The sequence below is a fragment of the Rhincodon typus genome, chromosome 31 (genome assembly GCF_021869965.1).
Source record: "Rhincodon typus isolate 14 chromosome 31, sRhiTyp1.1, whole genome shotgun sequence".
NCBI lineage: Eukaryota > Metazoa > Chordata > Chondrichthyes > Orectolobiformes > Rhincodontidae > Rhincodon > Rhincodon typus.
In genome coordinates, this window is record NC_063362.1 from 21,579,686 (window position 1) to 21,605,613 (window position 25,928).

The 25,928-nt window shown below is 40.2% G+C and overlaps 1 protein-coding gene across 6 annotated transcripts in view; it reads left to right on the forward strand.

The window, feature by feature from the left end:
- Window positions 1-25,928, forward strand: part of plekhm2 (pleckstrin homology domain containing, family M (with RUN domain) member 2) — a 62,964-nt gene that overhangs the window by 13,852 nt on the left and 23,184 nt on the right. For 4 of the 6 annotated variants that reach the window (XR_007265295.1, XR_007265294.1, XR_007265293.1 and 1 more), the window contains exons 2-10: window positions 7,267-7,373; window positions 9,583-9,692; window positions 10,045-10,144; window positions 11,677-11,764; window positions 12,726-12,912; window positions 17,466-17,504; window positions 19,148-19,207; window positions 21,888-22,116; window positions 23,227-24,060. Coding sequence is in view for 3 of the 6 variants with exons in the window: in XM_048615072.1 (XP_048471029.1) it covers window positions 7,267-7,373; window positions 9,583-9,692; window positions 10,045-10,144; window positions 11,677-11,764; window positions 12,726-12,912; window positions 17,466-17,504; window positions 19,148-19,207; window positions 21,888-22,116; window positions 23,227-24,060 (1,754 nt within the window). In the remaining 3 variants the exon portion in view is untranslated. The remainder of the gene's footprint in view (window positions 1-7,266; window positions 7,374-9,582; window positions 9,693-10,044; window positions 10,145-11,676; window positions 11,765-12,725; window positions 12,913-17,465; window positions 17,505-19,147; window positions 19,208-21,887; window positions 22,117-23,226; window positions 24,061-25,928) is intronic. The other 2 variants (XM_048615074.1, XM_048615075.1) reach the window with 2 other exon arrangements.

Here is a 25,928-nt window from a genome sequence, read left to right on the forward strand (position 1 = left end):
GTATAGAATCTTTAGGTTCTGGCAGACAAATAAAAAAAACAAAGTTAAAAAGTTAAACATTACAGGCCTCCTTACTAAAAAGTGGAAAATTAAAGAAACAGTGTGAGTCTTTATTTTTTAAGAGTAGTTTGCATATGTATTCTGCCTTTGATTACTTTCGATCTGATTAGATCTATCTGTTTGATTAATGCCCCTCACAAAAACATCATTTTGACATTACTTTTCCTTTTCGAAATATATATTTCATTTTATATAACGCTCTCTGGAACTTCCTGAGGTTGGAAAAGGCATAGGCCTTTTGTTTCACTTGCTCATGCCCTCCTTGTGAATTATCAGTAGAAAACACAGGTAGGAATGATACCTTTTCATTCCAGCTGGCCTGAAGCCACACTACTGTGTTCTATTTTACATGGCAAAACAGAAAGTCAGTGCAACTTTTTGTTACTGATGGATTCCTACCCCATACAGCTGAGAATTTGTTCTTTCCCGATATGTCAACCTCCTATAAAACTGAGCTGTTTCTGGTCAATGTACAAAACAGTAATGTTTCAAATTTTGTTCACATACTGTAATTTTATTCCCATTTGGCTTCATGAGTGTTGCATGTTGGGCTGTGGTTAAAGGATAGTTTGTAATTTGAAGTGCCAGCAGTCTTTCCTTATATTCCCTAGCTATCCAACCTCAGCTCAGAGCTGAGATCAGCAGCTTAATTGCTGGGGAAGAATGAAGTGCCCTTCACAATGTTGCTTATTCTTCTGGCATAGCAGTTTTATTCTCAGAAGCACTGTCACATAACCTTGTTGAGTGCAGACAGTATGCCTGTTTAAGGATGCAGACAGGGTAGAGAGTGTAGAATGTTACTGTTTTGAGACAATTCACCATGAGAATAAAACCATTTTTCTTTGGTGTTGACTCACCAGTCAAACAATAAGTATAAGAATCATAAGGCTCTGGCTAGAAGCTCAGCCTCCTTGTAGTTTTAGAAAGCCAAACCTGACTCCGTTTCTACATTTAGCACTTCGAATTGCATTGCCATACTCTTGTGGATGTTCCTGGGCTGGATTTTGTAGTCTTGAAAGTGGCAGTACTCTCCTTGGATTGGAGATGTCTACAGACTCTACTGTTTGTAGAGAGCATTGTGACACTCATGAGGACCTAGGTTACTAAATAATTCCATCCTAATTATTGATGAAGTCATGATAGTTTAAAACATCTGATCATACTGCAAAAAGTCAGATCTTTGCCTGTGATCTATCCAAACATTAATTTTAAAAATATATATATATTAACATGGGTAGGATGCTGTACAGTGTAATGGTGATAGTCATGCTGAGTTTTGCATGATGTTTGGTCATTGTAGTGACAGATGTAACAAGTCTGAGAATTTATCATATCTCTGCACTGCATTGGGAAAGAGGTCTGACAACAACCTGGTGTGAATTCTGATTTCTACTATTCCTGACTTTGATCATGTGTCAGATCTGTTATCATTTCAAATAGAAACATGTAAGAAGGTGAAATGCATAAAATTGCTTTGAGGAAAGATTCAGTCTCTTTGCTGTGAACTTGCCTGTGTTGTGAGAGATGGAGGAACTGATGAGATAGTGAGCAATTTCTTAAGTTTACCAAACCAGTGGTTTTCATTGAGTAAATATCACATGATTGTCAGCATTTTGGAAGAGGCAGTGATTCAGAATTTTTCTCTATGCTTGCCAGAGATTGTGAGTCACGTACATTTGTGCCTCATTATTGCACAGGGATATGGAAAATACTGCGTAGGGTGGGATTCATGTGGCAAATAAAGTTGATTGGAATCTGAGTTCAATAATTTTAGGGCCTAAACTCTCCCATGTCCCAGCCCCCCACCTCACACACCAGGCCTTGTTACCACATAGCCTGCCACTACACACCCCCTGTTGTTAGTCACCAACAGTCCCCATTAACAACTATTCACCCTCCCAGCCTGATCGTTAGCAACTCCTCTGTCTGTCCAACTGTCTTTCTCTCTCTTTCGGCTCTATCCTTTCGTTTACCCCCTACCCCACCCACCTCCCTATTTTCTGCATATAAACTGACGTTTTCCCAACCACCATCAGTTCTGAGGAAGGGTCACCCGAAACGTTAACTCTGTTTTCTCCTCCACAGATGCTGCCAGACCTGCTGAGCTTTTCCAGCAACTTTGTTTTTGTTCCTGATTGGAATCTGCAATGGCTTTCATCAGAAAATTGCTAGATTAAGTGAGATGCTCTTCTCTAAATGTAAGAAAGAGAAAAGATGAAGTCTGATTTAATTTACTTGTTACTTTTCTTTAAAAAAGAAACAGGAAAGAAATACAAAACGGTTTAAACAGCCCCTAATGGCCATGAGCAAAAAATGTAATGGGAACTGTCAAAGGAACCGTACCAAAACTAAGATTAAAATGTCATTTCTAGGTGTCATTTGCTACCTTAAAAAAATGGAAGTGTGGCACAGGGTTGATGAGGCTGACTAGGAAAGTCAGGGATAGCATAAAAGCAAAAGAGAAAGCATATAATGTGGCGAAGGGCAGTGGGAAACTAGAGGATTGAGAGGCTGACAAAGGCCAACAGAGGGCAACAAAAAAAAAAGAAATAAGGAGGGAGAAGATTAAATATGAGGGTGAGCTAGCCAGTAATATAAAGGAGGACTCTAAGAGTTTCTTTAGATATATAAATGGCAAAAGTGGACATTGGGCAGCTAGAAAATGACGCTGCAGAGATGGTAGTGGGGAGCAAGGAAATGGCTGAGGAACTGAATGATTACTTTGCGTCAATCTTCACAGTGGAAGACACGAGTAATATCCCAACAATTTGAGTCGGGGGCAGAGCTGAGTATGGTGGCCATCACCGAGGAGAAGATGCTAGAAAAACTGAATGGCCTGAAGGTGGATAAATCACCAGGACAAGATGGACTACAGCCCTGAGTTCTCAAGCGATAGCCGAAGAGATAGTGGAGGCATTAGTGGTGATCTTTCAGGAATTGCTAGAGTCAGGGAGGGTCCCAGCGGACTAGAAAATCACTAAAGTGACACCCCTGTCTAAAAAGGGAGTAAGGCAAAAGACTGAAAATTACAGGCCGATTAGCCTAACCTCGGCCATGGGTAAGATTTTAGAGTCCATTGTGAAGGATGAGACTTCTGAATACTTGGAAGTGCATAGTAAAATAGGACAAAGTCAGCATGGCTTCATCAAGGGAGGTCATGTCTGACAAATCTGTTAGAATTATTTGAGGAAGTAACAAGCAGATTAGACCAAGGAGAGCCAATGGATGTTATTTACCTGGACTTCAAGAAGGCCTTTAACAAGGTGCCGCACAGGAGGCTGCTGAGTAAGATAAGGGCTTATGGTGTTAGAGGCAAGGTGATAGCATGGATAGAAAATTGGCTTTCTGGCAGAAAGCAGAGAGTGGAGTTAAAAGGGTCTTTCTTAGGATGGCAGCTGGTGACAAGCGGTGTTCCACAAGGATCAGTGTTGGGACCACAACTTTTCACTTTATACATTAATAATCTAGATGAAGGAACTGAGAGTATGCTGGCTAAGTTTGTAGACGATACAAAGGTAGGTAGAGGGACAGGTAGTCCCTGTAGAAGGATTCGGACAGGTTTGGACATTGGGCAAAGAAGTGGTAGATGGAGTACAACATGGGAAAGTGTGAGGTCGTGCACTTTGGTAAGAAGAATAGAAAGATGGACTATTTTCTAAATAGGGAGAAAACTTAGAAGTGAGAAGTGCAAAGAGACTTGGGAATGCTAGTCCAGGATTCTCTCAAGGTAAACTTGCAGGTTGAGTCAGTAGTTAGGAAGGCAAATGCAACTTTGGCATGTATTTTGAGAGGAATTGAATATAAGAGCAGGGATGTACTTCTGAGGCTCAATAAGGCTCTGGTCAGGCCAGATTTGGAGTATATTGTGAGCAGTTTTGGACCCCATATCTCAGGAAGAATGTACTGGCCCCTGGAACGGGTTCAGAAGAGCTTCATGAGAATGGCCCCAGGAATGAAAAGCTTAACATATGAGGAACGTTTGAGGACTCTGGGTCTATACTTGATGGAGTTTAGAAGGATGAGGGAGGATCTAATTGAAACTTACAGAATACTGAATGGTCTGGACAGAGTGGATGTTGGAAAGATCTTTACATTGGTAGGAGAGACTAGGACCCAAGGGCACAGTCTTAGAGTAAAGGGAAGACCTTTTAAAACAGAGATAAGGAGAAACTTCTTCAGCCAGAGGGTGGTGAATCGATGGAATTCACTGCCATAGAAGGCTGTGGAGGCCAAGTCATTGAGTAGATTTAAGACGGAGATAGGTTCTTGATTGCCAAGGTGATCAAGGGTTATGGGAAGAAAGTGGGAGAATGGGGTTGAGAAACTTATCAGCTGTGATTGAATGATGGAGCAGACTCAATGGGCTGAATGGCATAATTTCTGCTCCTAAGTCTTACGGTTGTCCTGATAAATGATGGAGTTGCTGACTAATTTGAACAATCAATCTTTATCAGTTAGTCCAGTGGTTCTGAAATGGGATTACCTCACTATTTTGGCTCAATGTTGACTTTTACACTGTAATTGCAAACATATTGTTGCTTGCGATATACTTAATTTATTGCTGAGGACCAGATCGGTTACATTTTTAAGCAATAACACTTTGCATTTCTTACATTAAATTTTATCTGCCACCTATCTCTCTAATTTCGAGTCATACTCAGTAATGTGAGCAATAGGAAAGAAACTCCGAATTTATTGTTGCTGTGTAGGCTCTCTGGCTGTTAGTTCATTTCTCAATCAACGACTCAGATGTTTCAGCTAGATAAACCTCTTCCTGAGGAAGAATCTCAAAATAACCCAAGATGGAATTTAGTTCATTTAGAGATGGTGGTTTTCCACCTTACAAGGAGTTATTAATTGTCTAATGCTTATCAGGAATGGATTTGTTCAGCTTCCACTCCTAGTAATTCTGAGTACCTCTCGTGCTAAGTCCTCAGAGAACCTGCTATTCCACCCGGAGAGATTAGAAAGTATATCTGAAGAATGCAATTTAATCCACCACTAATATTCAGCTGGTATTCAGTTGCTTGCTAATTATAATGGGCACTATTAACCTCCTTAATGGGTAAAACAAAGAACTGCGGATGCTGGAGATATGAAACAAAAACAAATTGCAGGTGAAACTTAGCAGGTCTGGCAACATCTGTGGGAAGAAAGCAGAGTTAACGTTTCGAGACCAATAACTTTTCATCAGAACTGATAGCAGCTAGGAATAGCTGGTATTTATGCAGAAGGTGAGTTTGGGAGTGGTGAGCAGATGGGTGGAAACGGAGCCCAGAGAGAAAGAGATGAAAGGGCTAGTGGAGGGTAAACTGTGCTGAAATGTGATAATGGGAATGGATGAAAATGGATTGGCTATGCTCAAAAGGCGATTTATCTGTATTTTATTCAATCTAGTCTACTGTATTTGCTGTTCAAAGTGTGGACTGTTCTACACTGGGGAGATGAAATGCAGACTAGGTGACCACTTTTCAGAACACTTTTCAGTTCTGTCTGTAAAAATGACCCCAGAGCTTCTAGTCACCTGGTCAATCCCCAGCATCCTCACAATGTCTTCAGCATAAATATCAGGATTTTCTAACCACTGTCAGTTCTCATGAAAAGTCACCAGGCTCAAAGCATTAACTTTGTTTTCTCCCACAGATGCTGCCAGATCTACTGAATTTTTCCAGTAATTTCTGTCCTCTGCGCATAATGAGGTGGCTCTGAATAGTACAAATCTGGAAGTGCCACATATTGCATTGAATATTATAGAGTTTGATATAGAAGAACTTTGCCAAACAGCATTGAATTCAGCTTGTTTTACAATGAGTGTGTACAACAGCAAATAATTACTGTAAGATCTGTTGTGGAGTTCATCGTCTCTTGTGGTACGTAGATACTAAGGTTTTGGAGTAGATCTGTAGCTCGGGTTGTGGGTGTTGAGGTTGTTTGGCTCGCCGAGCTGGTTTGTTGTTTTACAGACATTTTGTTACCATGCTTGGTAACATCCTCAGTGCAGCCTGCGATGAAGCGTCAGTGTGTTTTCCCACCTGGTTTTGAAACTTCGGGGTCCATTGAGATGGATTGCCTCACTTCCGGTTTTCCTTCGTAGTGGAATGTGTATGGGGTCGAGTTCAATGTGTTTATTAATAGCATGCTTCGTGGAATGCCATGTTTCCAGGAATTCTCGTGCTTGTCTCTGCCTAGCCTGTTCCAGGATCTTGGTGTTGCCCCAGTCGAAGTCGTGGTTCTCCTTGTCCATGTGGATTGAGATGAGTGAGTATTGGTCGTGTCTTTTTGTAGCCAGTTGACATTCGTGTACCCTTGTTGTTAGTTTCCTTTCCGTTTGTCTGGTGCAGTGTTTCTCGCAGTCTCTGCAGGGGATTTTGTAGATGACATTGGTCCTGTCCATGGCAGGGAGTGGATCGTTAGTTCGGGTGAGCAGTTGCCGTAGGGTTGAAGTGGGCTTGTGTGCCACTCTGATGCCCAGCGGTCGTAGGAGTCTTGTGGTGCATCAGAGTGGCACACCCTACGACAACTGCTCACCTGAACTAAAGATCTTTCCTTCCCCAGGAGACCGCAGATTCACAGTGATTTGACTGATACTTATCTGCCCTCTGAATTGGCCCAGCAAGACAAGTAGCCCACATGGACTCATGATCTGATTCCCATCACTTGAGATGCAATGAGTTTAAAGGTTTACTGCTATATGATTCCTTGGCCACTGATTTCTGTTGATGAAGGCAAAGATTGCCAAATTGTGTTAGCCCAGAAGTCAGGTAGATTTGTTTCTTGGAGCTTATTGTTTGTGATTGGTCTCATGAAATATGGGATTGTAACCAAAGGAATACAGCTTTTCTTGATAAAAGGCATGCGTCTTTGTGCTATGATCATATATGCATATGTCTCATACAGGTTTGGCATGTTATGCTAATTAGTTATGTAGACACAATTACAGTGGTCAGTTTGTAACAGCTATTGTGTACATGCGCTTGCCCTGCATTGCTGGTTCATGGGCATACTCAAAGTGTAATTTAGAGTCAACTTTGGGAGTGCATTTCTAAATATTAAAGGCACTGCATTTAATGCCCATTTTAAAATGCGCTGTGCTGTTGAGTTGAATAGTTATCTAGTATTCAGTCATCCTCAAAGGTGACTTTTCTGAATGCCCACATCTGAGTCAGTATAAAGAGTGGTTGTTTTCTTTTCTTCTCCCCACCCAAGATTCAGGGTTACTTTGCTGCCTGTGAGGAGGAGACACCAGCAATTCGCAACCATGACAAAGTGCTGCAGAGGCTGTGTGAACATCTGGACCATGCCCTGCTTTATGGGTAAGGAATAACCTAATTGCACCTAACATCCAATGAACTATCCTTTGAAATGTTGTCATTTGCTGTGTTAATTTTGTATTTTAAACTTCGAAATCTAATTTATCTCATTAAGGTCTGAGACGATTCTCAAGAGCAAGCCCTTGCATGCTATAAACTAGAATATGACTTGATATCTACTTTAAATATTAAACCTGAACCGATGTATGTACTGCAAAACTTGTACATGAAGTTTTGTCTACTGCCTAGGTAGTTGTCACATGTCACTTCCACTTATTCTTTTTGTACATACTTTCTAGTCCACCTGTTCAGAGTTACGACACATCTCTGGAGCAGGTGGGACTTGAACCCAGGCCTCCTTCTCAGAGGTAGGTACACCGATATTACACTGCAAGGGCCCAACCCAGGAGGGCTAGGCCCGAAACGTCAGCCTTTCTGCTCCTATGATGCTGCTTGGCCTGCTGTGTTCATCCAGCTCTGCACCTTGTTGTCAGGGAATATACTGACTTAGTGAAATTATGCTTCCCTTTTTGAATTGAATTCAATTCAAAAAGGGGAGTTGCTATTTTAACCACAGAAGTATAGCAATGGAAATTATTTTATTCAATTGCATGTTTTTTTCTTAAAAATTGAAGTGTTTATTTTCTGCATATTTACAACTTTTGGCTGTCTGTCATTTTAATATTTCAGTCCCCTACACTTCAACCCCTAATTCTGCCTTTTATTCAGGATTTTACTAATATGCAGCCATACAGTCCTTTTAGTTGTTGATAACTAAGCACCTTTACAACCAGCAATCTGTCACTTGATGCTGAAATCAACACATAGCTGTTGCAACTTTTATGTCAAAGTTGCATAAATGCGTGGAACAACAGAATGACTAACTGCAAACAGGAAACTGCCAATCTACCAAGCCTGTGTCCTTAGTCCAGTTCTTGACAGTGGTGAAACGTGGACAACGTATGCTACACCAGAGAAAAGGCTAACTGTTTCTACCCTTGCTGTCTTAGATGTATCCTTGATAGCTCTTGGCAAGACAAGGCCACCAACTCAGAGGTCCTGGAGCATGCTGATTCCATCACTATATCATCATTGCTAAGCCAACAGTATGTGCACTGGCTTACCACAATTAATAGGTGGATGACAACCCTATTCCCAAAATCCTTACTTATGATGAAGTAGCCACAGGGTCAGGATCTCCTAAGCATTCGTACCTTTGCTACCTGGACACTTATAAGCGAGACATGAAGATTGTGGGCATTGACACTGATAACTGGAAGGTAGTTGCTGTAATCTGTGAAGGCTGACAGTTGGAAAGACATTGGAGGAGGTGAGAAGAAACCGCAAACTCAGTTGGCCAAAATGTGGGTGCAGAGAAAATCGGCCAGAAAGTCATGCACCTTCTCAGCCCACTGTCTTCCTCTATGGGAAATGCAGCAGAAATTACCATGTCAGATATCTTCCTGAGGCACACCAAGTGATGCTCCTGTAGTTGAAGCCGTCACCTTATGAAATGGAAGGCTGCCATCACCTTTGCTAAAGGGGCAGTATGTAACCTTGAACTTTAACATCTGTTCTCATTGGAGGAGTTTCAAGCACCTCCGTACCTCATCCAAACTAAATCCCTGTGCAAGTCATATCCATCCTCTTTCTCCTGGGAGAGATTTTAAATGCAGAAACCATCTGAGTGAGTGCAACTTCAAAAAAAAAGCTATTTACTCCAAAAGGGCATTGTGAGATTGTAACCCAAGTTAACTTTGTATAAATTAAAGTAGGATTGAAATGAGAAGAAATGAAACTTCTGAAAACAATGATTTTAATTTAAAATTTCCAAGTTAATTTTGCAGAAATGCAATAGTAGCAAGCAATAGTATTGAATACCTAATTTTGAAAAGAAATGATGACACTAATCAGTCTTAAGAAATACAGTTTTTTTTAAGTCAGTTTGTGTTGGAGTACCAAAGCAATGTGTTAAGCTGCTTTTGAAATTTCAGTACTTGTCAATAATATCATTGACGTGCCCACCATTATAAATTGACCCTTTTTTGTACATTTTTTATTTGCAGTATTGATGTCAGATGTTCAGTTATTTCTGGTGCACAGTATGTTCTGGTTTGTGCACAGTACTGAGCACTGTCTGGATATTCTGATTGACGTATCACTTGTGTGTCTTTATTGTGTTGCATGTTATGATCTTAAATTCCCTGTTTAGTTTGCAGGACATTTCCTGTGGGTACTGGGTGTTGGTTGTCCATTTTACGCGGAGTGAAGCGGTGAAGCAGATTGACTTGCTGCAGCATGTTGCTACAAACCTCGGTCGCAGTAAGTTTCAAACTACAGATAATCAACATCATGAATTTACATTTGTACCAGTTGGTTTAAGAATAAATTTAAATTGCTTACTTTTTTTTTTTTTTTTTCCTTCCTCTCCAGCTCTGTTTCAACATCCACCACCCACTTTACGTGTCAGACTTTTTCACCATCAGACCCATCACTGCCAAGTCTGATACTGTTGCCAAGCAGGGCTAACGTAGTACCTTTTATAATACAGGTCCTGGGGTAGTGTTCAGAAGCAGGAAGCATTCCGTTTTACACCCTGTTGCAGTGGCCCTGGTACTGTCTTGGCTGATTCCTTCTTGACTTATTTCACTCCTCCCTTCTTCCAACCTCTTAGGTCGGGCCTGGCTGTACCTTGCATTAAACGAGAATTCTCTGGAAAGCTACCTGAGGTTATTCTGGGAAAATCAAAACCTCCTTCATAAGTACTACTTCAAGTAAGTCCAACCTCATCTGAGCAATTAGAATTATCAAAAGTAGCAACATGCCAATTTAGAATTAATGATTGCTGTGCCACTAGCCTGTGGAATTACACTGGTAGGAAAGCAGCACATTCCATTGAACGTACCATACGTGTGAGTGTATAAATCGACCTTTGCTCCAACTTCCCCCAAATATAAGTGTTGACTTATTTGCTGAGTATAAAAGTGAACCTGGGTGTTCACCATCTTTATCATTTAGGTACGTCATCTGCTTTTTGTGGGCATGACTTTAACTTTGTAACACAACCTGTATTATTTGCTTGACCCCTTACATTATAACATAGTAGGTAAAACATCCATTTGTAGGATGAAATATTGGGGCTGGCTGCTAATCAAAATATAGCCTGTCAAGGTTGCAAACACGACAACTTCTGTGCTGAATATATACAAAAGCATGATTTTTTGGGGCTAATAAAATGATATCTTGTATGTTAGGCTGACTTTCATACATTGCGATCTACAGTAATCATTTGCAAGAAGGCTAAAAACAGTGCTGCAGTGAAAAGCACTTATCGGGTATAAGGATGTGGGAGAATGACTGGAAATGTTATCTGGTGGTAGATCATTATGCAGGACCCTTTTTATTCTTTCTATAGATGTATAGTGAAGCTTTGATATCAATGCAAGGGATATGATCTGCTGTCTAGTTACCTACAGCCAGCAATTTTAAATTTAAGAAATGTCAAGACTTACATGAATAATGACATCAGTACCCAATGTGTAACACAAGGATGGACTGTCAGCAAAAATGATTGATAAATGCAAGACCCAGACTGCAGGCTGGTGGTCATATAAAGTGATAGTGTGCATAATGACAAGGCTTGTATTCATCTATGGTGCAAGCCAGAGAGTTTATGGAACAATAAATTTGCTGTAATCTGACAACAGGAGCAGTAAGAATATTGTTAGTGGAACCACTAAATAATTTGAGGGGAAAGGGACAAGTAAATATGAAGATGTGCTCCCCAGTATCATAAGCCATTAGTTCCTCATCTCCACTCTCCACAGTCATTTTTAAGTCTGGCAAGATTATATAACTTAGCTTTCATAGAATGATGCTCACATCTGGAGAAATTATTCTGATGAGAATGAGAATTCCATACATTTTTGCAGTTGGCTTAATATCTTAAACAGTTTACAACATAAAACCAAACGAAAATAACAAGCCAAGATGGCCTCGTACATGTATACTGTCTCTCTTTAAAATGTATTGATTCTACATTGCCATGTCCTGTGAGTTTTGTGATCATTTTTATACAAAGTGTAATGATAAAAGAAATTAGATTTTAGAAATGTATGCAGTTAAATCGGCAATGTCCACAGTAAAAGTTCTCAGTCTCCTTTATCACTGGCACTGTCCATTATATCTAAAATAATACCCAAAGTAAGACACTGTATTTGTAACATAACAAAATGAAACACTTTTACAAACAGAGGCATGATCTTACATGTGATATCTTACTGTTGTGTTTCTCTTGAACCCTAAGGAATGCCCTAGTTTGCAGTCATGATCACCTGACTCTCTTCCTCACACTAGTGTCCGGCCTGGAGTTTATTCGATTTGAGCTGGAGTTGGTAAGGAATGTGCTGCCTTTAAATGATGTAGCGTAAATGTTTAAAATACGCAAAGGAATAGCACAAGACAGCAGTGAGCCTTAGTGACTAGAAGTATTTTTCTCAACATAAATATTGCAGGGCTGTAGAGAGGGTAGTTAGTTATTTGTTTAATGGATAGCTCTTTCAAGGAGGTAGTAAAGGCACATCGGGCTGAATTGACCCCTTCTGTGCTCTGATTGTATGAGTCAAAATGTGGAATAGTCATCATCTGTATGTCAATATCTGTTTGCATTAAGACCTTGTAAGTGGCACTGGCTCCCAATGTGGGAGGTCCATATGGCTGGCTGCAAACAGAAGTCACCTTGCCAAGATTTTTTTTTTCTTGGCAGTTAAATTGCTAGCAAGTTTCTTCTTGGTCTGTGGCAGCCTCCAAGATTCAAAATCAATAACCAACATCAATTGCATGTATCTTACGCAATGTGAAAATAATTCTATTGTCAAACCAGGAGAACATTAGGCGTAAAGAATGAGTAAACCTATAAGATACATGAGTTATATTTATTTTGGAATCTTTGATTTGCTTTTTGACAGTGATAAAGGGATAAAGTTCACAATACCTTCCCTCCCTTGAGATTAACAATATTAATAATAAAGCAAACTGTACACTCTTGTGAAAGGTCCAGATCTAATGGAAGTGAAAGGCATTTCAGTCCATATTCTGAACTGCCTCTAATACTGTGTTACACTAAATTTGAAATGTTAAGTGTTTCTGAAATTTTTTTGGAAAATCTAGACAGCCTTTTTCTCTTTTCTCTTGAAGACAGTCTGAGGTACATACCTGATAAACGTGCAGGTTTTACTAATAAAGAAATTTGTTTTCTTTTTGGCTCTTCACTATAAAACTTCACTGTTAAGGAGGTTTTTTTTGGCTTCTGGTCATTCTGTTCACTTGTACTTTTGTTTGTTTCTTTAAATCTAGGACGTTCCCTACCTGGACCTGGCTCCATATATGCCAGAATATTATAAGCCGCAGCACTTGCTAGACTTTGAAGAGCGCCTGCCCAACTCTGTGCATGGTTCTGACAGCCTGTCACTCAATTCGTTCAACTCTGTCACCTCCACTAATCTAGAATGGGACGATAGCGCCATCGCACCCTCCAGTGAGGGTGAGTTCTGATCTTTTGCTGCATCCAAAGAATCCAGTCATCTCTTTCTAAACTCCTTCATGTTAAGTGTTTTCATGGCTTTGAGCTTGAAATGCTTGTAGTGATTGATTTGGGAGTTCTGGCTGGTATGAATCATAGAAACATACAATACAGAAGAGGCCCCATTGGTCTTTGGAGTCTATACCACAAAAATACACTACTGCCCACACTCGGCCCTTAACCTGGAATATTATGACACTTCAGTCCAAGTGCTTTTTAAAGATTGTGAGGTTATCGGACTCAGCTACCCTCCTAGCATTGCATTCCAGATGCCCAACCTTTGTGGTGCACTGAGAGTGAAATACTCCATCAGTAGATTAATGTACTAGCATAATCCCATCCTAATCACAATTCAATGACCATTCAAAGAAATGGATGTTGGGCAAATGAACTGCTCTTTGTTGTAGAATAAATAGTGCAATAATAGTCAAAATGAAGATAAATAGAGGGTTTTTAAATTTTTATTTAGCATTGCCTTTCAGAGAAATGGGTGGGGGCATTAGGTAGAGTCTTGGAAATTAACATCCTAACTCTTTTAACAGCAGAACTTCCCCCTTCCCACTGTCTCAAAAGTGCAGAACGAGAAAATGACTTATTGGAAGAGCTCATATGTTAATTTTTCCATCCCCAACCTAAGGAATGAAGAAAGCATGCATGTACAATATGAATAACTCTGAGCAAGTAGATGAAAAATGATTGAGTCGTTTAAAAATATCTGTCACAAAAAAGACAACTTAATCATGTTAATCAGTGCCAGTTGTAATTAAATTGATCATTGCTGAGCTACACTAAGGGCAGAGAAAATTAAGGCATCCTCAGGTATGATGTTTAAGTTTGTATCATGCAAATGGTTCAGTTAATAATGTGAACATATCCTGTGGGATCTATATGGTAAAGCACAAGTACAGGTGGCAGAGATGTGCTTTTGTAATTGAAATGCTTCCAAATGCATTGTCCATCACAAACGTCCATTGCAAGACAATGTATAGTTGCATTGCAATAATGCAGCAAACATCCACATCCTGGAGTCTTCCGCTGACTTTTGCAAGTCACTTTGAAAGAAACTTGGGTAAAGTATGGCTTGTTAGGTGTTTGAAGCTTGTTTGAACTGCGGCCATGATTTCATTGTGAGTAGTGGGTCATGGATCTAAGGGTTAGCCTACAGGATTCGTGATTTTAAAATGGCGGAGCTGAATGGCCTACTTCTGCTCATTATGTTCCTAACTATTTCCATCCTTTGTAGAGTTTTGGACTAAGAGGCATATTTTAAAAAAGTTGGAGCCAGCCCTTTTAAGAATGAAATTTAGGCATCATTTCTTCACGCAAAAGGTGGTAGAAGTTTGGAACCCTCTTGCAGAATGGCAGTTGATACTAGATAAATCAGTTTGAAAACTGAGATTGATAGGTTTTTGTTTGCTAAAGATATTAAGGGAAATGGGACAAACTTGGCTATGTGGAATTAATTTGTAGTTCAGCCATGATCTTATTGAATGGCCAAACGAGCATGGGGATCTGATTTTCTCAGTCATTTTCCTATCAGAGATGAACATTTACCTTGTCTCAGCATTATGTAGCAGGCCTGAGAAGCATGCATTGCAACGATTTTGCCTACTGACCCTGTACTGTACAGAATAACTGCCAACTAATAACTATTAAATACAGATGTAACTAAATACTTTACAGGAATTGGTTACATGGTATACCACCTTCAGCATCATGGAGACCAAGTCTGCATATACTATGAAAAAGGACCACTGTACTGCCTAATCACAAATAACTACTGTAACCAACAGATAGTACAAGCCTATATAGACACTCAGTTATGGAATGCTTGTTTTAAGGAGACTGCAGGCAAAGCACCATTTTATTTTCCTTCTGGAGTTAGCACATTCTAAGCTACAAAAATTGGTGGCTTGCAAAGCAAACTCTTCTGTTTCAAGTTTCTGTTCTGAGGAAGGGTCACCGGACCCAAAACGTTAACTCTGTTTTCTCCTTCACAGATGCTGCCAGACCTGCTGAGCTTTTCCAGCAATTTTGTTTTTGTTCTTGATTTATAGTATCTGCAGTTCTTTTGGTGTTTTGTTTTCTTCCGTTTCAAAGTCTGTGCAAATGATTGCTGGAGCAGAACTTCAGAATTGTCAGTGCTTCAGCCAAGTCAAATACATTAATCTATAACAAAGTTGCTGGAAAAGCTCAGCAGGTCTGACAGCATCTGTGAAGAAAAAAATCAGTTAACATTTTGGGTCCGGTGATCGATCCTCAGAATACCGTTGCTTTTCTAGCAACTTTGTTTTTGTTCCTCATTTACAGCATCTGCAGTTCTTTCAGTTTTTACATTAAAGTATACCATAAGCAAACTGACACATCACTCGAGACTATGGAACTTTCCAACAGTTTTATCACCTAAACTTTTACCCTTGAATGCAGAATTAGGATTATTTGACAATTTTCTGAAGGTTTCAACAGCTGGATCCTTAAGGGGCATCAGATTTATTTTAGCATTTGATGCATAATACCATTATCCAGAACTCAAACTTCCATTGTTAACTACTGCATTTACTTTTAGCAGCAGATATGCCATCAGTGCAGCAATAGTATGAGCAACTAAAATACCCTCACCTATGCCATACTGATTTGGAAAGCAGTTTCGTTCCCACTGGCTATACAGTATTTCTTAATAAATATGAAAGGAAGCACCCTGTACTTTAAGGCACTTTTTTGTTCTTGAGGGCTACTCTTTGGTTTTTTTCATTCTTACTAACTTTTTTTATTAGGCAATGTGGTCACATAATAACACACCTTCTGACTTAGTGCTCTAAGCTTGTTTGAACTGCAGACATGATTTCATTCAAACCCTATCACAGAAGCAGAATTAGAAGAATTCATCAACTCCATTAAACTTAATGTCACAACATACAAGGGAAGCATTAATTTCCTAGATGCCACAGTATTTAAATTGGCACAAGGCAGCAGGCATACATTAGCAAAAGTCTTTTTTCAGCGTAACTGACGCACATTTCTGCACAACAAATATGATCCTAAACTTGCTTTCGGCAGATTGGCAAGGTCACCTCTAATGCATTTCAATCAGATTTTCAAAAAGCTGGAATATTTTAACTACATCTCTTATTTGAGTATAACCATTGGCACAGTGTTTATTACAATAGCATCCATCATAATCTTTCAGTTGTGTAGCTCCTGAACATATGCAGCTTTAAGCCCGAGATAACTACATTTGTTTGGAAATGATTCATTACCTCTGTGATTTCAGCTTTTCCTAGTTATGAGTGTTTGATAGTTGTTAGGGTTGAAGCTCTCCTCTCTGGCTTCCCTTTCTCTCCCACCCCACCTTCTGACCTGTTCCTCTTTCACCCCCAGCAGCACCTCGTGGCGTCTCTGTCCTATGCCCCACCCTGCATGTAACAATCTTATTTCCCCTCCCATTTTTATCTGGTTAGTTGCTGAATGAGGGAACATTTCTGGGCAATTTGGGGATTTGTCATCTGCTCCAATTTTGTTTGCTATTCATAATCATGTGTTGCTATACGTAATCATCCTGCATTAAAAATAGGAGCTGCAGCTGATATTATTGTGCTACCAAGAAACATCTCAGCAGCATTAGTCATGCGCACAATTTTTTAATGTTAAATCTTGGATGTTTCTAATTTGCTCACATTGCAGGAAAAGTGATTTTTATAAGTTACAATGCAATAAATCATCAAACTTGCCATTTCAATTGAAAAACAAACCACCGTCAGAAGATGGTGCTGGTTATGGGGAAGTGAATACTCTGAGGAGTAAAAGGGAACATGGCACAAATTAAGAATCTTACATTGTCCTCCCCAACCTGACAATTTTAAAACTTGGATTAAAAAAAATCAGTCATACAGCATGGAAACAGACCTTTTGGTCCAACTCATCTGCACCGACCAGACATCCCAATCTGACCTAGTCCCATTTGCCAGCATTTGGCCCATATCATTCTAAACCGTTCCTATTCATAGACCCATCCAGATGCCTTTAAAATGTTGTAATTGTACCGCCTTCACCACTTCCTCTGATAGCTCTTTCCAACCTCTGTGTGAAAAGGTTACACCTCAGGTCTTTTTAAAATTTTTTCCCCTCACTTTATACCTATCCCTCTAGTTTTGGATTCCCCCACCCTATGAAAAAGAGCTTGGCTATTTACTGTATCCTTGTCCCTCATGATCTTATAAACCTTTATAAGGTCACGCGCTGCTAGAACTTATTTGATAGAATGAGGAGGGAAGGTGAGCCCACACACGAGATGGCACCATGCCCACAACTATATTTTAGCCTGGATTGTACTTTGTCTTACAACTGAACTTATTGACTTCTGTTGACTTGTGCCAGCTACCTGGTCATTCATTCTTAACTGGTGCAGTGTAAACATTTCTACCAAGCATTCGATATTTTTGTCAGGAAGTTATAAGATAACATAACCCAGTGGCGGTAACTACGTAGTGTGAACATTCTTACATTTGTTCCTGCAGTGCATTGGAGGGACAGCAATCTGATACGACCACATATAGGTATGTCTTGTTTTTCAATTGGCAGACTAATAATAATAATAACAAATAATTGAGACTTTTTTTTGCACAAATTCTGTGGATAATTTATGAAATAAGACCTGCTGAGTTTACTGCATTCAAGAAAATGATTTGAAGTGGGAAAGGACCATTTTTGTTAAAATGTTGACATTCAGACAATATAAAGATTTAATGTTATTGAATTCCAATCAAAGCAAAGTCTGCCTACACAATTCACATGAGTACAATTGGAAAACATGGTGAAGGACTGAAGGATGTCCAACTGATACAGATCTATAAAGCATTGAATATGCAATTTCAGAATAGGGATCTTAATCAGACAGTGAATTCATTTAGATGAATTGTTTATCTACTTTGCAATTTGGAATATTCCTGGACATCATTTGGAGAGGCTGAGGAGGCAATGAACTGTAATTTTATTATGCTGTGTATTCAACATTTTTATTGTCTATACAGCGGATCAGATGCTGCACCTAAAGATAATACCTATCCATTAATCTACTTAATCTTTAATTTATTCTTGTGATATGGGCATTGCTAGCAAAACTCACTTGAATCGTATATTCCCCAGAGAAGCTGCTGCAGCCTGATCATTGTGGGGCGCGCTCACCGTGTTGTTGGGGACTCCCAAAATTGGCTCAGCAGACTGTAATCTACTTTGCTTTTAGGCCAGAGAGTAGTGAGTAAATTATCATGCTGAGGTTTGTAACCAGCTGCACCACACCCAATGAAATCAATTGCCACCAACGCTCACTGATTTGGTGCACTACTTTACAGGCATCAGTGCCAAGTGTGCTGGATCTATGTTGGTTAGTTGCAGCTCTCCAATTTCAAATACTATGTGTTTTACATCACAGAATATATTTGGAATGTTGTATGTTGAGCCCTCTGAATGCAAACTGTGATGTTTCACCATTGCTATCTGTTGGTTTGCGACTATTGTCTGTAATGAAAATGTGGAAAAATTGGTGTCTGGCACGATTCCTTTGAACTGAGTGCAATCTAATTGAGTAATAACCCACAGCAGGTGAAGAGGGTGGAGGCTCAGTGTATTTAAAAGTATTCAATGCTGTTAAGCTGTGTTTTTCTCTCAGCATTTTTTTCTTTCTGGTGAGTCTTTTGTTCATCAAACAGAGGGACACCACATTAAAACAGAGCATTTTACTAATTTCATTGGGTGTGTGTCAGGTTAGAGACATTAAGTTTTTCTTCCCATCCACCAGTCATTCTGTTGTTGACTTTGTACGATTGCTATTTGGGGACATTGTTTTTATATTGCTGCGTCATTTTCAAACTCATTGCATATGGACGACTCATTTCCAACAGTGGCTGTTTATTTCAGCTATCTGCTCTGTTTCAAATCCAAAGGTCCCAAAGTACAAAACATCATCCATTTCCTATGGAGGTAGCTGTCACATCTCATAGTATATCCAGCACTTGTACAAGGATGGTAGAAAGGCATTTCAAATGTGGAATTGGCTGAAGGTTTTCTGGAATAACCATCAATAATTTTAACATCCATGTACAATGGAAGTTCACCTCATGCTATTTGAATATTGTATCATGATTTTCATTTGTTACAGATTTTGTTTCTTTTTTGTTTCTGTCTGTTCTTTCCATTATAGATTATGATTTTGGAGATGTCTTTCCAGCAGCACAGTCCATACCCAGCACAGACTGGGAAGGTGGGACTCTTTTAGGCTTGTGTATCACACACTGTTGCTGCTTGCTGCATGCTCTGCCCCTAACACTGATTCCCACATTGCATGCCTGCTGGGGCTGCTTAAGTTGTTTATTTGTGTATTTGGTGGGAATATGTCTATCAGACAGAGAAAAATAGGTAATGGCTGGAAATCATGAATTGAAATCAGTAATGTGATTATGAATCATAATTCTGTGGTGGTGGGATTCATATTATAATCACATTGGGAATGGGGCTGTTTCATAGAAATCTGAATTGCACTACATTCTTCATTGGTAAATGCAACCTTACTAGTTCTTGCATTTTAAGAACTCTTTTATATTCTAAAGCACAGCTCAGGAGCACTGTCACTAGCACCTCGGATGGCTAGAACCTGGTAGTCATTGGGGAAGGCAATGTCAGATTTCTCCTGTACAGAGTCGCCTTTTGCATCGGCGTAGGTTTCCATTAACAAACATATCTTGCCTGTAAGGAGCATTTATTAATTACTAATATTACTAAAGTCCAACACATTGTGAATAGTTTATCGTTTACTGCTGCTGTAATCATTGGATCACTGAGTAGTGTTGAGGGATTTTAATTTTGCTTTGAATTGACTGCAGTCTCATTTTACTTGTGTTTTTACTGTAGAACTGCTGATTAGAAGTTTAGAAATCTGGAAATTGCTTAATGTAATGCAGTTCCTCTGTGTTGAAATAAGTCCCAACTTTCCAGTGGAGAGTATCAGAATGGACACACTTCCTTTTTTAAATGCTTTTCCGATTTGACTTTGTTTTATGTCCTGGCACAGCAACCAACCTGAGCTAATCAATGACTTTCTGTAACGCCAAGTGTGTACAGCCACAGTCTGCTGTGTTTTTGTTTTTATTTAATTAAGTTTAATCCACCTTTTATTTCATTGTGACCTAATCAAGTTACAAGTGTAACTGGATCTTTACAATGCTATATAAGGGGCTTCTGTCAAGGCATAATTTATGTTGCTATTTGGTGGGTTCAGATTCTTTGCAGATGGAATCATCCAGAAATATGGCTTATGATTTTTCAAAGACCAACGTGGAGGACATTTAGAAAGGACATTTAGACATTTTAAAAAGGTGCCCTTTACCAAGAATATTATAAACTTGAAGTTACACACTGCCAAAATGATACAGTTCTACTAAACTATCATTCACTCTGGTTCAGTTCTGCTTCATGTCTGTCTTTCAAGAACTCTCAGCTTAGGGTGGTTGATTCCAGGTAGGAGAATTGATTATAAACTAATCCTTGGTCTTTATTGGTACAAGTGTTGAGAGTCTTCCTCCACCTTTATTTCTTCAACTACTTCACATCCCCCCCTACCCCTATCCTTTTAATTGACTTCAGAGGATTGGCAGCTATTTTATGTTCTGGAATTGTCCTTGATGAGTACATTCAGCAGTAAGCAGGAGATGATTTACATCATGGCTATGCCTGCAAAATCCAGAACAATGCTAGGAGGTTCTGTAATTTGTTCTTGCCCTCATTCTGGGACGGTAGCATAAACACTGGCATTGCTCTTTCGGCTGACAGCCCTGCGTGACCTCAACAAGATGGCAGTCCTGGCAATGGCCTAATGATTGACCACTGCTGGCTTAGTGGTGCCTCAGTGTCTCCTGTAACTGGAGTAGTCAACTCTTACCTTTTAATCCCTATTTCAGCTCCTGAAAAAAATTCACCCTCCAGAATCTGGCTAAGATAAGTTTGTGAGTGTGGTCTTCAAAACATTTGGTTCCTATTCCACCTTACTTTCTTGGCTATTTGCTTGCTGTTCTTCATTCAAACTGTTCTGACATCTAAATGGGACTTTGTATCGGATCTGTATTGTTTTGTATGTAATGGTTCCTTCATTACACCAGAAACATAACTGAACCCTGTACAAGAGTGGCTTACTTGAATGAGAGCCAGTTATGGAAACAGACCCTTCAGTTCAACTAGTCCTACTTGCCTGCATTTGAACCATATCCCTTCATATCTTTCCTATTCATGTACTTATCCAAATGTATTTTAAATGTTGCCACTGTACCTGTTTCCACCGCTTCCTCTGGCAGCTCATTCCATGCACAAACCATCCTCTGTGTAAAGAAAAAAGTTGCCACTCTTGTCCTTTTTAAGTCTTTCTCCTCACACCGTAAAAATATGTCCCCTAGCTTTGAACTCTCCCACCCTAGGGAAAAGACCCTTCAGTTCAACTTATCAAAGCCCTTAATGATTTTATAAAACTCTGAGATCATCCCTCATTCTCCTATGCTCCAGTGGAAAAAGTCCCAGCCTATCTTTGTAACTCAGACCGTCCAGTACCCCTCTACTTCCACAGAAGAAATTAAAGCAGCCTCAGTATATTTCTGAGACAGCAATATCTTTCTATTCAGAATTCTGGATAATTAATCTCACCATGCAATGTGGTGTTGATAATAAGTGAGTGGATGTGCAATCCTAATTGTAGGTTTACAGATGCAGCCCTAGGTAATGGTGGGAGATGTACTCAATGGTACACTAACTTATCAGTCTTTCTTAAAATGCTGCATCAAATAACTCATTCTCCTTGTTGTTTTGTTAATTTAAGAAAATACATACTTGTGTTTAAATGAAAACAATTCCCAAAATAAACAATGGCTTTCACGTTTTTGTATCCTTTTTCTCTATAGAAGGTGAATTGACAGACACAGTCAGTAGTTGTCCCCGATCTGGAACTTCAGAGAGTCTGCCATCAAACAACAAAACTAGGAGTCCAACCCTGCGCTACAACCCCTTCAATAATGAGACCGAGGTGTCTACACTTACACCAAATGACAGCATGGTGCCATGTTCTGAGCTGGAAAGAGAGGAGAGCACACCAGATGTCCAAGAGAACAGTGCAGAGCTTGAAGTAATTAGGTCAGCCATTGTAAATAAGGCTTTACTGGGGAGTTGGGTTGTGGATTAACTTTTGCCTGGAAACATACTATCTGATTTTTGTTCCCAGCCTCCTAAAGAGATTGACATTAACTGCTTTCTATGCCTTTGAGTACCAGGCAGGGCTTTGCTATCTCTAAAAGTCCTAACCAATATTTAATTCTCAACTGATATCACATTTTATAAAAACGTATAATTCTAGTCACACTACTGTTTGTGAGAGTTTGTGAGGGAGTAGGTGATGGCCTAATGGTATTATTGCCCGACTATTGATCCAGAGACCTTGGTAATGTTCTGGAGACCTGGATTTGAATCCTGCCATGGCAGATGGTGTAATTTGAATTCAGTAGTACTCTGGAAATAAGAAGTAAATGATGATCATGAAATGATGATAAGGAAAATCCCATCTGATTCACTAATGTCCTTTAGGGAAGGAAATCTGCCATCATTCCTTGGTCTGGAATACATGTGAATCCAGACCCTCAGCAGTTAAGGTTGACCCTTAACTGCCTTCTGGGCAATTAGGGACGGGCCATAAATGCTGGTAGAGATGGTCACACACCAAAATGAATTTAAAAAATAACTTTTTTTTGTTTGCAAATTATCTACATTACAACAGTAACTATAAATTTAAAAAAAACTTAGTTAGCTAATCTGAAGTGGATTGGAATGCTTCAAGGTTGTGAAAGGTCGCTGTATCTGAGTCAGTGAACATAGAACATAGAACATTACAGCGCAGTACAGGCCCTTCGGCCCTCGATGTTGCGCCGACCTGTGAAACCAATCTGAAGCCCATCTAACCTAAACTATTCCATTATCATCCATATGTTTATCCAATGACCATTTAAATGCCCTTAAAGTCAGCGAGTCTACTATTTTTGCAGGCAGGGCATTCCACGCCCTTACTACTCTCTGAGTAAAGAACCTACCTCTGACATCTGTCCTATATCTATCACCCCTCAATTTAAAGCTATGTCCCCTCGTGCTAGCCATCACCATCCGAGGAAAAAGGCTCCCACTGAACGGTGCAATTCCTTCCTGAAACATTGAAGGAGTTGCTGTTTATAATTGTTCATCATTTCAATTCCATAGATTGGCAAAGAAGAGGAGAACACCCAAAAAGAAGAGAACAAGATCTGAGGAACAAATTCTAGATATTAAAAATACAGAGGTACAGCTGTCAACAAGAGAAGGTGCAAAGTCCAAACAGAGCAGTGATGCTGAACTAGAAGAAGATCAGAATGAAAAATTGGGCTTACAGAAATCCCAAGAGATTGATGCTGACGAAGAGGATAGCAACTCCCAGGGCAAGTTGTCTCTAGTGACACGTAGAGAGTCTGATGCCGATGCCCCTCAGCCAGGTCTGTTAATACCACAGATGAAGGACACATCTATGAACAGTGTAGGGAATCCCTTGAGCAAGGTGATGGAGCAGCTCAATGGGACGTTGGATGCCAATACCTGGATGTCAAATGGGGATCACCTACCTGAGCAGCCCTTTCGGACTTCTGTCCCGGGGGAAGCCCCGGAAGAACCTCCGTTTAGCCAATATAGTGAGCGGATGCCACCTACCCTGGATTTCTACAAGTTTACCGTTGAGAGTCCAAGTGCTAGTGGAACAGGTAGCTGCCACTATGACCCTACAGGGGAAAGCCAACCATCGCATGTTTTTAGTAGCCATGAAGCTGCTGGCACAGAAATGTGCAAAGGAGAGAAAGTCTCTCCTGTAGACGAGACAGACAGCCACAGAATTGAATATGCAGAAGCTGTTCCAGAAAAGTATAAACAGGCTGATGTTGAAACCAGCAAGGTATCTGAGACCAGCTTGGAGCAGTTGCAAATTCAAACCGTGACCTCTGAGAGAACAGAGGAGGAAGAGAAAGCTCAAAGTAGTCCCTCTGAATTAACCCATCCTGCTGACTTCAGGTAAAGTGGTGCGATCATTAAATATTCTAACCATGTTTAGTTTTAGTTGGGAGTAAATAACAAACAATATTAAGTTTAGTACTTGCCTCATGGAAGCCGTAACACTTGATAAAGCTCTTCCGGCTGGTGTTTGAGTCCTTCATCTCTGTAGTTACCATTGAAATGTGATTTCCAAATTCCAGTAGGTGGCTGTTCCATCATAAACAAGCTGTAAAGTCCTGAGTATAGCAAAATAAGTCACTCCAAATTTCAGGATTATAGTCACCCCGGCTGTTCTTAACATTCCTCAAGGTTTGATAGAATTCTTTGAGGAAGTGACAAAGTTGACAGATGAGGGAAGGGCAGTAGATGTCATATACATGGACTTCAGTAAGGTGCTTGACAAGGTTCCCCATGGTAGGCTGATGGAGAAAGTGAAGTCGCATGGGGTCCAGGGTGTACTAGCTAGATGGATAGAGAACTGGCTGGGCAACAGGAGACAGAGAATTGTAGTGGAAGGGAGTTTCTCAAAATGTAGAACTGTGACCAGTGGTGTTCCACAGGGATCCATGTTGGCACCACTGTTGTTTGTGATATACATAAATGATCTGGAGGAAGGTATAGATGGTCTGATTAGCAAGTTTGCAGATGACACGAAGATTGGAGGAGTAGCGGATAGTGAAGGGGACTGTCAGAGAATGCAGCAGAATATAGATAGATTGGAGAGTTGGGCGGAGAAATGGCAGATGGAGTTCAATCCAGGCAAATGCGAGGTGATGCATTTTGGAAGATCCAATTCAAGAGCGAACTATACGGTAAATGGAAAAGCCCTGGGGAAAATTGATGCACAGAGAGATCTGGGTGTTCAGGTCCATTCTACCCTGAAGGTGGCAACGCAGGTCAATAGAGTGGTCAAGAAGGCATACGGCATGCTTTCATTCATCGGACGGGGTATTGAGTACAAGAGTTGGCAGGTCATGTTATAGTTGTACATGACTTTGGTTCGACCACATTTGGAATACTGCGTACAGTTCTGGTCGCCACATTGCCAAAAGGATGTGGATGCTTTGGAGAGGGTGCAGGGGAGGTTCACCAGGATGTTGCCTGGTATGGAGGGCGCTAGCTATGAAGAGAGGTTGAGTAGATTAGGATTATTTACATTAGAAAGACGGAGGTTGAGGGGAGATCTGATTGAGGTCTGCAAAATCATGAGAGGTATAGACAGGGTGGATAGCAAGAAGCTTTTTCCCAGAGTGGGGGACTCAATTACTAGGGGTCACGATTTCAAGGTGAGAGGGGAAAAGTTTAAGGGAGATATGTGTGGAAAGTTCTTTACACAGAGGGTGGTGGGTGCCTGGAACGTGTTGCCAGCGAAGGTGGTAGAGGTGGGCATGATAGCATCATTTAAAATGTATCTAGACAGATACATGAATGGGCAGGGAGCAGAGGGATACAGATCCTTGGAAAATAGGTGACGGGTTTAGAGGGCCGAAGGGCCTGTTCCTGTGCTGTAATTTTCTTTGTTCTTTGTTTCACACACTGGCGCTGCTACGTTCATTTTGGGGATAAAAAACTATTCACCTCCCTCTTTTTGGTGTCTGTGTCGGTTTTCTCCGTTACCAATCTGGTCTACACAGCATTAAGATTCTAATCTGTGTTGTAGTTTCTCTGTGTATTAAGTATAACTCCTGGATTGGAGAACCTCTCAGGATATGGGATAGGCCATTTAACACAAATGAGGCAACATTTATTCACCCAGGGTGGCTAACCTGTGGAATTCAGTACTGCAGAAGGCTGTGGAGTTGGAGTCACCAAGTATATTTAGGAAACAGATTGATTGATTTTTTTTTTTAAATCATGAAGATATCATGGGGTTTTGTAAGAAGAAC